Source organism: Erpetoichthys calabaricus, chromosome 10 (assembly GCF_900747795.2).
Source record: "Erpetoichthys calabaricus chromosome 10, fErpCal1.3, whole genome shotgun sequence".
Classification (NCBI taxonomy): Eukaryota; Metazoa; Chordata; class Cladistia; order Polypteriformes; family Polypteridae; genus Erpetoichthys; species Erpetoichthys calabaricus.
In genome coordinates, this window is record NC_041403.2 from 117,607,776 (window position 1) to 117,619,928 (window position 12,153).

At 37.2% G+C, this 12,153-nt stretch overlaps 1 protein-coding gene across 1 annotated transcript in view; it reads right to left on the reverse strand.

Moving 5' to 3' along the window:
- Window positions 1-636: 636 nt before the first annotated feature.
- Window positions 637-12,153, reverse strand: part of taf4a (TAF4A RNA polymerase II, TATA box binding protein (TBP)-associated factor) — a 106,469-nt gene continuing 94,952 nt past the window's right edge. The window contains exons 14-16 of the mRNA XM_028811791.2: window positions 10,051-10,107; window positions 9,827-9,946; window positions 637-2,249 (exon numbers count right to left, since the gene is read on the reverse strand). Coding sequence (XP_028667624.2) covers window positions 2,082-2,249; window positions 9,827-9,946; window positions 10,051-10,107 — 345 coding nt within the window. The 3' untranslated portion in view covers window positions 637-2,081. The remainder of the gene's footprint in view (window positions 2,250-9,826; window positions 9,947-10,050; window positions 10,108-12,153) is intronic.

The following is a 12,153-nucleotide window of genomic DNA, read 5'->3' on the forward strand; positions in this document are numbered from 1 at the left end:
CTTCATCCAATAACAAGATAATGATATAATGATCCCAAACACACCTACAAGGCAAAACAGGAGTTTTTCAAAGCCTAAAAATTGGATAAAATTTCATTAAAAATGTTGAAGGGAAGACTTACGAGGTCAAACCCCCGTAGAAGCTGACTTGGTGCTTGGAGGAGCATCACTAGAGAAGATCCTCAGCACCTGGTGATGTCTATGACTCACAGACTTCAAGCAGTCATTGCATGCATGGAATATGAAACAAAGTATGAAATATGACTGCTATAGCATACCTGCCATTGCTGTGTCTCAAATATTATGGTGCCCTAAAATGGGTGGTGTATAAAAAGTGCTATCATTTTTACATGGTGTGACCAAATTCTCTTAAACTCTGCGATGTGCACTTTCGTCACATATTAATGGTTTGATTTGTAAACTACGCGGCAGAGAGGTAAAGTGTGCCTTTGTCCCAGATGTTGTGGAGGGCACTGTACGGGGGATGAATCCAATGTGTGCGTAGCGCTTCTTTAAAGGTTTCACTTGTGACTGTTAACACATCCGTGAGCAGACTGCTGGCCTGTCTGGTGTTACTGGAAATACAGCACAGCCAAATGGGTTTGCTGGAATGAGAAGGGAACACAGGACACTAAGGAAGAGATAAATTTCTTTTTTTTAATGAAGGAGTTTAGTTCTCTTTCAATCCTATATAAAACAATAGCAATTAAAAACTTTGTTTTTAAGTAAACTATTTACATATAAACATATGACTGTGCAAAATTTACAAGAAAAGGGGATACATAAGCTTGGTATGTTTTCATTTTTCTGTAGAAAGAGGTCAAAGGTGTAACAGGTTTCTGGTTTCGGTACAAATACTGATTAGCATTCTGTTTACACATTAATTTAATTCCTCATTTTTTGCTTTGTTCTGCAAAGAACTAAGAAAAGTATGCACAACAGAACTGGAAAAAATAAAGTATTTACATTCATAAAAGTACAACTCTTAGACAATTTAATACAATACTTGCAAAAAATATAAAGAACCCATTAGTATATCTAATAAAAAAATAGGTACAAAGACAGGAATTAATTCTAGACTTTGTTCTCATTAAAGTTCGCTTGCCTTGAGAATATTTTTTCTTTTTTTACATTTTCTTAGCAAAATAATTATGGTCTATATTACAGTTATGTGCCACAGTTATTTACAATTACTGTCTCTTTTTTTTCCAGAAAAGTTTTTAAACAATTTGTCTATATTTAAAAACATCCTTTACTGACACCATCTTTCTTATTAGGAAAAAAGTAAAACTGCTTAAAAAAAAAAAACAAAAAAAAAAACAGTGCAATTAAAATATATTTATGCAAAACGTTATTAAGTCTTTACAGTTTTGTTTGAAAAGAAATGTTTCAAATAAGTATTATGCTTTCATAAGATTTATTTAAACATTCAAATAACGAACGTATGTTTATAGGCTTAGGCGGCCTTTATAATCACCATGCAACAAGGATGTTAAAAGCTAGAACACAAATGATATATTTTCTTTTAAATTTCTTTTATTATAAAAATCAAACAGATAAAGAACGAACAAACTGAAAGATAAATAATATTATTTTTCTGACAAAAATTTAAATTAATCCCAGACATGAACATATAAAAATAATTGGAGGTACCTAAATCATAGAAGCTACTGATTAGCTAGACAGAATTAGAGAAAAATAAATACGTATAAAAAAGCAACCAAACATTAATTGCTCAGCCTTTCTATGTCAGGTATGGATATATATGGCTTTATTTTGGCAAGAAGGCAACTCAGTTAAATGATGAATAACAAGTTTTGTCCAGTCAAATAATCCATAGGCTGTAATAATAAAATAATACAAACAATAATAATAATTACAATAATATTTGATAGAAACTTTCTTACTGAACATTTTTATAAACAGAAATATAAAACTGTGAAAAGTTAGAATTTTTCAGTGTTCTTCTTACACAATTGTCCATCTAGAAGATACAAAAGCCCTCTCAATAAAATGTATAAAAAGGAGTCCGTTTTATCCTTCCCACAATGCAACCAGTCTTTGCTGCCTTTGCTGCAGTGCTATTTAAGGAATGCTCGGTAAAGAAGGTGTGAATGTCTCATCTGGGGCTCATTCTCTAAACAGAAGAGGAGGTCCCTGAGGTTGACCCTTGTGATCCTTTGTCTTGTGAACTGTCTGGTCGTGTTGACCGCAGAGCTGCCTGAAAGAGATCCACTTGATCCTGAGCCCTGGGGGAAAAAGAAACCAGAGATGAAAAATAATATGACACAAACAAAATGTACATTTGTAAAGCATACTAGATTAGCTCAGTGGTACGTGTCATATTGACATTCAACACTGATGACCAATGAATCATTTTACTTACCTACATATTTTATGATACACACCCTTAAATATACAAAGTGCAAACATGAATTGCTTTGTTGGTACTGACTGTTCAGAGGTCAAAATCAGAGCAGGAGGCCCAGAAAATCAAGACAAATTCAACATTCAACACAGTATTCATTTTATTTAGATGTTATCTTTTTCCCAATACTGTGGCATTTAAGGTTGCTCTATATTTGTTCATAATCCAACCGTACTCTTACTTTTATGAAGACACTTCTATTTAAGTGATCAAGTAATTCTATGTAATAAATCCTGCGGTCCCAATGTTCCCCCTCAGCAGTTATCTTTTTGCATTTGCCCTTGTTTTCGATTTGATCACTCTTCTCTGACAGCTTTCAAAACATCTTACCATTATATATATACACATATATATATAGTCCCCTTTACAATTATTGACAAATCTGGTAAAGATGAGCTAAAAACTTTATAAAGAAATCACATTTTGGTGAATATTCTTACTCTCACTCTGAAAAAAATGACAGAAATTCAAACTTTAACTGAAGTACATTTATTCTGAGAAAATAATTCCATATGAAGAAATAATTTTTAACAAAACCACACCTTCCACAATTATTGGCACTTGTGCATTTGGTGTTTTGTACAACCTCCATTTGTCAATAAAAAGAACTGAGTCTTCTATAACATCTTATAATCGGAACCTGTGTCCTTTTTCTTTGGTAAAAAGGTTTTTATCATTTTTAAAGAAATAAAAAATGGGATCAACAGGATAAGAAAAGTGCCATATAAAAATGAGAATAATGTCCCCAAGAGACTTCTTCACTACAGAATCTCTCCAGATCATCAAAGGTGTCCTAGGTCCTCTCTAGCGCACTCTCCTCTTCATCTCAGCCACAGGTGTTCAATGGGGTTTAGATGCAGGGACTGAGACGTCCATGGCATAAGATTGATTTTGAGCTCCTTTATCCATTTTTGTATTGAGTTGAACATCTGTTTTAGATCACTGTCCAGCTGGAACGCCCAACAATGACCCAGTTTTAGTTTCTTGGCAGAGGAAGCCAGATTTAAATTTAAAATCTTTTGATATTTCATGGAGTCAAAATGAATTATTATTTTGGAGGAAAAACAGACCCACAATATCAGAGTAATAATGCCCACTATACTTGACAGTGGTTCTTTTTGGGTATACCCACTATTCTTTTCATACCAAGTCCACCTAGAGGGTTTGAAAACCAAACGCCCAATTTTCTTTCCATCTGACCATAGAACACAGCTCCATCCAGTCAAAATTCCAGTAGTGTTTAGCAAACTCCAGGCACTTACGAGGGTTGTCTGGGTTCCGCGCGGAATTTTATCGTTTGTCGAGTGTCAGCCTGTCGAAACCTGTTCTGCTGTGTAGAGGGATTATTCAAGTGGTTGCACGTTTTTGTTCACATGTTTTGCTCTCTCTCTTCCTTCAGAATGAACAGGAGAAGCAAACGAACTGAGAGTGCACAGCCGGCGCTAGCGGCAAAGCTCCCGACTCCGTGCGTGCGTGACTTTTGAGTGATTATTTTTTATGACTTGTCTGATGGTTTAACAGCTAAAGAGTGCTGCCAAAAACTTTCTCGCATCTTCAAGAAGAATGCTCCAAAGAAGACGATGGTTTTTAAGTGGTTCCAGCGCTTCAGCACAGGCCACTTCAACTTTGATGATGAAGAACATGAACCGAAACCGCAAAGTTCGACTGATGGCAGAAATGCTAATTGTGTGAAGGAGTTCCTGGAAGAAGATGGTCGTGTGACCATCAGGAAAATTGCCCTGGAACTTGGGATGACCCGGTATGCTGTCGACACCATCATTCGACGAGATCTTGGCTTTACAAAGAAATGTGCCCGATGGGTTCCAAGGCTGCTGACTGTGGAACAAAAGCAAGCTCGCGTGGAATGGTGCAAGTTTTTCCTTGACAAGTTCAACAATGGCCAATCGATCTTGCACCATGTGACTTTTGGCTCTTCCCGAAGGTGAAAGAACCCCTGCGAGGCCACTTCGAAAACTCGAGAGGAACTGATTGCAGCTGTCAAAGAACAGCCGGACAACCTCCCAAAGACAGCCTTTCGCGAGTGTTTTGCGGCGTGGGTCAGAAGAGCCCAAAAGTGCATTGATGTTGGCGGTGAATACTTGGAAAAAGTTTAAAAAGGATCGAAGTACATGAGAAAAATAGAAAAAAAAATCCTTGGCTACTTATTTCGAGTGATTCCGCGCGGAACCCAGACAACCCTCGTATGTTTGTGGTTAAATAACTGGGAAGGCCTTTTATGGCATGCTTCCAAATAATCTGTTAGCATGAAGATGGCATCTGATGGTAATTTAAGAGACTTGGTGGCTGCAAGATGCTATGTATTTCTGTATTTTTCCAACAGTGATCTTTGTGTATTTTTTTTACCTCTCTTACCATCCTGCTCTCTGTGCATGGAGGCAAATAAAGTTGTGTCCTCTTCCAGGTAAGTTGGTAACAGTTCCAGTTAGATTTGAACTTTTTAATTATTGCTTTAACTGTATAAATGGGAATTTTCAGGCAAGTAGCAATTTTGTTTTAGCCATTCCCTGACATATTAAGGTCAATACACTTTTCTCTCATTTTAATTGTATTTCTTTTATCTTACCTTTGTTGATGGATAAATAATCATTGGGGTCATTGGGAATGGTGACGAGTCAGCATACAGACGGGGAGGTTGAGCAGCTGGCCCTTTTGTGTAGTCCTAACAATCTGGAGCTAAACACTCTCAAAACTGTGGAGATGACAGTGGATTTTAGGAGAGGTCTCACAATATTATCCTCTCTCTCCATACTTAATATTAATACTGCTGTGAAAGTTGTGGAAACCTTCATGTTTTTGGGATGTATAATCTCCTCTGACTTGAATTGGGAGACCAATGTAGGATCCATCATAAAAAACGCACGACAGCAAATGTACTTTCTACGAGAGCTGAGGAAGTTCAAACTGCCACAGGAACTGCTGATTCAGTTTTACACAGCAGTCATTTGAGTCCGTTCTCAGCTCATCTGTACAAGTGTGGTTCGGATCAGTGACTAAACATGACAAAAAGAGGCGATGTTGAATAATCAGGTCTGTAGAAAATATCATTGGTGCCAGTCTCCCCAACTTATTGGACCTGTGTTATTCCAGAGTCATGAAATGGGCTAGGAAAATCAACTTCTTCCATCAGCCAGGCGTTACAGATTAATACACGCCAAAACAAACATATAAAAACAGCTTTTTCCCCATAGGCCATCAAGCTCACAAATGGTTAGTTTATATATATATATATATATATATATATATATATGGTATATATATTTACATTCTCTGTCTTTTTTTACACTCTCTAGTGTGTGATAAACTGATTTGTGTATGTTGATTATGTAACTTATAACTGGAGAGTCACCAAAACCGGAGTCAAATTCCTTGTATGCGTTCATACTTGAACAATAAATCTGATTCTGATTCTCAAAGGGTATTTGGCCTCTGTACCACCATATTTTTATACCCGAGTGAAACAGGAAGTCATGGTTTACGGACTGAAAGTTTCTACAGAATACGATCAATTTAAAATTAGATATAAATGGAAAAAATGCTTCTGTTACAATTTGCTCATAAGAATTTCTAGGGGTTGGGCGGCACAGTGGGTAGCGCTGCTGCCTCGCAGTTAGGAGACACGGGTTCGCTTCCCTTGTTCTCCTTGCTTGGAGTTTACATGTTCTCCCCATGTCTGCGTGGGTTTCCTCCGGGTACTCTGGTTTCCTCCCACAGTCCAAAGACATGCAGGTTAGGTGCATTGACGATTCTAAATTGTCCCTGGTGTGTGCTTGGTGTGTGGGTGGGTATGCGTGTGTGCCCTGTGGTGGGCTGGCGCCCTGCCCAGGGTTTGTTTCCTGCCTTGTGCCCTGTGTTGGCTGGGATTGGCTCCAGCAGACCCCCATGACCCTGTGTTGGGATATAGCTGGTTGGATGATGGATGGATGACTGGATGGAATTTCTAGGGGTGTCAATAATGATGGCACATGAACTTTTGTTAAAAATAATTATTTCTTGATGATTTTTTTTTGGTTAGACTGCAAGTGTATTTTTTAACATTAACAACAAAAGTTGAACTGTTAAAAGAATTAGAACATCTGCAAAAAGTAAGGAGATAGAACATGAGCTGTTAAATTTTGGGCATACGATGTTCAAGCCTATACTGTTAAAACTGTGACGGCAAAAGACGTAATTTACTGCGACACTGTACAACCCTTCCTATGTAAATTATCATTGTGTTTTGTAATTCTTAACTTTCCGTACCTTTCCCCATCTTGAATTTTACAACATTATGGAGATTTGACCAAAGTTGACTGACTTACTGACTTATTCATCAATGAAAACACTATTTCCCGTTTACTTAAAATGCTGAAATTTGGAAGGATGTTTTATCTAGGTCAGTAGGTATCCACTGTATATTAACTTTTCTGCATATTAACTTTACACATCAAGCCTCTATATACTAATAAATGTATTCACATTTTTCTTTCAGACATTCTGTATGCACAAATACTATTTTGTCAATGTGAGGCCTTATCTCAATAAAAGAACGACTGGTTTAACAAGGCTCTACTACAAACAATCTCCATTAGAAATCTGCAAGCTTCCACTTAACTACTTATATTTCCACTTTCATATAAATTTGATATTGTTCCATTTACGTGTTTGTCAACTCCAATCACTTTTGTACCTTAAGCAATTTCAAACCTTATGTTATCTCGCAGTCTAAATCTTTTCATGCTCCAAATGTTTTCTTTTGCTTTAGCAGTTGCCACTTACTATATGTGTTTCATACTGATGCTTCTGCATACATTGATACTAGATATAATTTTTTTCACTTCTTCTGTTAACAAGGTTATACTTAATGTACAATAACTTGCTACCCTCTCAGCATTTTTCTTTTCTGTTTCTACTGTTAACACATCATACTTTTAAATTTTTTTGCTTGAAACTTTCTCTCTTTTGAGTTTGCTTTTTCTGGCATGTTTGTCCATGCATATGAATATATGCAATTCAAAATATTGACATTGTTTCCTTCATTTTTATTTCTGTCCATTGATTCTTTTACTGAATGTGCCTTTTCTAGTACCGGTACAATGTTATTTGAAACAAGACTGTAATTTTCAGCACTGGCATGAACCAGCCATTTAAGGGGATGCCAAACTACCAAAGCAAACAGTCACGGCTACTCCACACAAGAAGTCAGTGGAGTAAAGCCTACATTTGTGATAAGCTGGAGGAAACTTGATTTACTACCCTATTCATCTAAAGAACAATGATTTTTTAAAAATAATTCTTACCAATTAAAATGTACAGTGTTTTATTTAATGATCTACATCACAAAGATACTTGTGTCAACCTTCACAGAAAATTTACCAGTAGAGGGTTTTTCAGTTTATTCTACTCATGATCTTTATTCTGGTGATGTATTGTAATCTTGTTTTATTTGAAAAGCACATTGCACTGTTAATAGTTTTGAAAATAATAAAGACTGACTGACTGACTGATTATTCTAGAAGGAATCTAACTGGGAGCAAAACATGACAACAAACAAAACGATGGATAGAGTGTTTAAAAATAAAAGTATTAGTCATTACTTTATAAAACAAAATGCTATAATGATATCTGGAGTTAGCACAAAGTGATACATATTAAGTTTTTAGCTTCAGTGTTTTTTAAACCTGTTTGTACAGTACTTTATGGAAATCAATTTCATGATCACAGAATGCATTGTATATTGAACTGATATGTCCTACCCTGGGATTTTAAAATTTTAAATTGCAAAGGTGAATAATATATATTCTCTAGGGGATGGGTGGGGTGATGCAGTTGAAAACAGCAATATTTTACATCTTGGTATACACTGGGGACAGATATTAAGATTGCTTTTTTTACTTCCATGTTTGAGCTATGTATAGCTATGAATGTCTGTGTACCAGTTCTAACATTTGTGGTATGCCCTCTGTTGCAGTGTAAAAGATAATGCATGTTATGAGCCTATGTGCAGTGTAGCGTGTGGCCGGGAGTCCTCCATGCTGGGAGGACCGGGGGAGCAAGCATGGCCAGAGCGTTACCTCCCCCGGGACGCTAGATGGCAACCCCCCTGGGTTGCAGCGGTGCCGCAGACTCCTGCAGGTACTTCATGTGAGTTGAAGTTTGGTGCAGCCCTGTTGGGATCCGCAGGCACCGCCAGGGGATTCTGCAGCAGGAGCTGCTGAGCCCTTATGGGCAGTTCTTCTGCCACACCCGGAAGTGCTGCTGGAAATGAGTAATCAAGCACCTGGAGCACTTCTGGGTGCCTTATAAAAGGAGCCAGCAGCCACTTCTTGGGGAACCAGAGTCGGGAGGAGGAAGACGAAGCTTGACCTGAGGAGTGGAGGAGAAGGAAAAGAGTGAAGGAAGACTTATTGTATTGTGCTGTGTTGGTGCTTTGGACTGTGCTGGGCTTGTGGAAACGGGGAAGGCGTTGTCCACAAGGTAAAAAGAAAAACAGCGTGTGTGCCTTGAACTTGTGTCCCACACTTGTCTGTGTCGGGTTCAGGTGGCAGTGCCAGCCTGGGTGGACCACAACAGCAAAAGGCATTCAATCTGAGGGTGTACTGCAAATGTTAACACTGCTGCAGAGTTTCCTATATTAAATACCAAGGCACACTTACTCCTGTGTTTGAGTTAATTTTGTTTATTTCAGTAGTACAGTGAAAAATCAGCTTAAAATGAAACAAAAACTTTGCAAGTTCTAAAATCATGTATTCTGAAAAACTACAAAGGATTATGACTGCAACTCCAGCTTATGGGAATTCTTAAAGGCTGATTTTTACTAAAGAAAGTAAAAATGAAGATGTAAGAAACCTCAGCTTAAACTCCTATGAATGTTTTGCTCACATCTTGAATGGCTAAAGTTCATCTCCACAAGTGCTCTACTGTAAAAAAGCTACACGAGCAATAGAGGAGGCCAATGTGATTAAAATAAAGTAAAAGCAGATGTAAAGCACTACAATGTTTTTTACATATACTCAATGGCAACATGCTTGCATGCAGTCCTGAAAATTTTAAATACACATTTGGATATTCAAACAATATTTTAAATACAGTATAAAATCTCAATTATCTGTTGACAGCTATCCAACAAACATGAAAAGAACTCACACAGAATACAGGTCAGACTATGTGCTGTAACTGAATATTCCCAGTCTTACTTTTCAGAATTAGGTGTAAGAGTCTTACATTTTTACCTACAAGGATATTTGATTTCAACTTTAAACTTCAATAAAAAAAAAAAACTGAATCAATTACAATATATTGCAGAACTGAATCTCAATTCTTAATATATTATATAACATTGAAAAAACAGTATTTTTAATTCTTGAGGCCCCTGACAATTCCCACCCCTAATAGTCTCACCTCAGTTATGGTCCCAGGTCCCGGCAAATCTACTTTTCTTTTCTTTCTTGGTCCTATTGCCGCTAACGCTGTGAGATTGGCATCTCGTTGCCTCATTTGTGCCAGCTCTTGCTGCTGCATCTATTTAAAAGAAATTAAAAAAATTACACACTTTATTCATTTTTGTCTTCCTTTCACTTCCATTTTGTCTCATTTTAATAACATGTAAAAAAAGAATATTGTACCTCTTTGGCTTTCTGCTTTAATCGAAGCTGTTCTGGATCCTCTTGACGTGATCGAGACTAGAAAAGGAGGTATACATTAAGCATTAAAAAATCTTTTACAGAACCATAAATGTTTTAATGCAGCATTTATACTTTGCTACTCTAATCTGGAAAATACATGATTACAGAATAGCAACTACAAGGCAAAGTGGAAATATCGGTTTGAAATTCATTGTGAAACACAAATTATTACTGCAAATTTTAATAACACTGAAAAAATTCACATACATTTTCATCAGGATCACATTCTACTGTAAAATTTCACAGGAAGCAAGAAACTTGCAGAAGTTAAGAAATGTGACAGGTAAAGCGTACATCACATTGCTTTGGCTAGTTATGTGACTATTACATAGCATTCATGAAAAAATGATTTGATGTTCAAGGTACTAAAATTACCTTCTATTAAGAGAATAAGTATGTGCTTAAAGTAGGAATAAAGTACTCATAGTATCTGATTGTAAATACTATAAAAAGCTACAGTATATTTGTATTTTACAAATAGAGCCAAATGCGGAAAGCACTTTGGGAACAGAAAAATGTTAAATTTCTTCTCCAAAATACTAACAAAAAGTTAGGAGTTTAAACATCAAAGATTTGAAAGAAACAATTATGGTCTTCTAAACTTTTTTTGCATTGCACTTCTCATTTTTTTTACAAATACTATATAAATCTTTTAAATTCCTAAACATTATGATTCATTTTTATTTAAACACCACAGCTCATTGTGCGAGGTAGAGTCAGCCAAGTGGGTTGGGGTGGGGGTCCTTTGATAGGTGATACAGTACCTTGTAGTTTTCAGTCAGCAACATGCCTTGGTCCGGTGTGCACTGTGCTTTTGCTGTTGAAGCATTCTTCAAAAACAATGAGTCCATCATCGCTATGCAATGCACCTTCTGAACGTACTTCAGTATTCCTCCTAACGGTGACGTCCCAAATCAGAAAACAATTCTTCAGTGAGTGGCTAAATGTAGACAGATGGGTACAACATTGCAGAAAACAGAAAATCTCCATGCCGTTCTCAGACTTTATGAACTCCTGAAAACATCCAAGCTATAAGGGCATCAATTTTGCAGTCTCCTAGACGTTCAGCATGCAAACATGCTTCTGCCTTAGACATTTCCAACATGTCTTTGAGGAGAATTTTGCATGAGGACCTTAATTTCCATCCATACAAAATGATGGTACTGCAAGAACTCACTGAGATAGACTGGGAGAGCCGTAGAGAGTTGTACACGAACATTCTGCAAACCATTCATCGAGATGTCACCATCATGTGCAGCAACGAGGCACATTTCCATTTGAAAGGTTGTGTAAATAAGCAAAACTTTCACTATTGGGCTGAAGCCAACACTCGTGAACTTCAGCAGAGACCCCTGCACAGTGAGTGTGTTACAGTTTGATGCGTCGTTGCAGAATTTGGCATTGTAGGCCCTTACTTTTTTGAGGAGGGGGGAGCAATGGTTACCATAACTTCAGAACGTTACATTGAAATGCTAGAGAATTTTTTGTGGCTCCAACTGGAAGAAATGGATGTGATGGATGCCTGGTTTCAACAGAACAGAGCAACATTTCATACAGCGCGAAGATCCATGCAAGTTTTGCGGGAGATGTTTCCGGGGAAGCTGATCTCCATGCACGGCGATGTCGGGTGGCCTTCACGTTCGCCTGATCTCACTCCATGTGATTTCTTCTTGTGGGGCTATCTCAAGTCGAAGGTACACACACACTGACCTCAAAACCATGAAGCCCTCAAGGACCCTATTTGCCACAAAATTGCCACTGTTTCCTTTGAAATGGCCAAATGAGTCATGCGAGCACTCAGAAATTGTCTCGAAGAATGTATCGTTAATGATGGCCACCATCTTGATGGCATCATTTTTAAAACACAGTGAAAAAAATCTATTTTGAATACCCTTTTTTGTGTTGCAATGAAATTTATTTTATCTTGTAGCGTTTTTATAGAATAAACGTTTGAAAGGTGGTACTTCTTTATGGCTCACCCTGTGCTATGGTGGATTGAACTGGAGATTTTAAGTTTAAATAGATACACTTTCCATCTTTGCT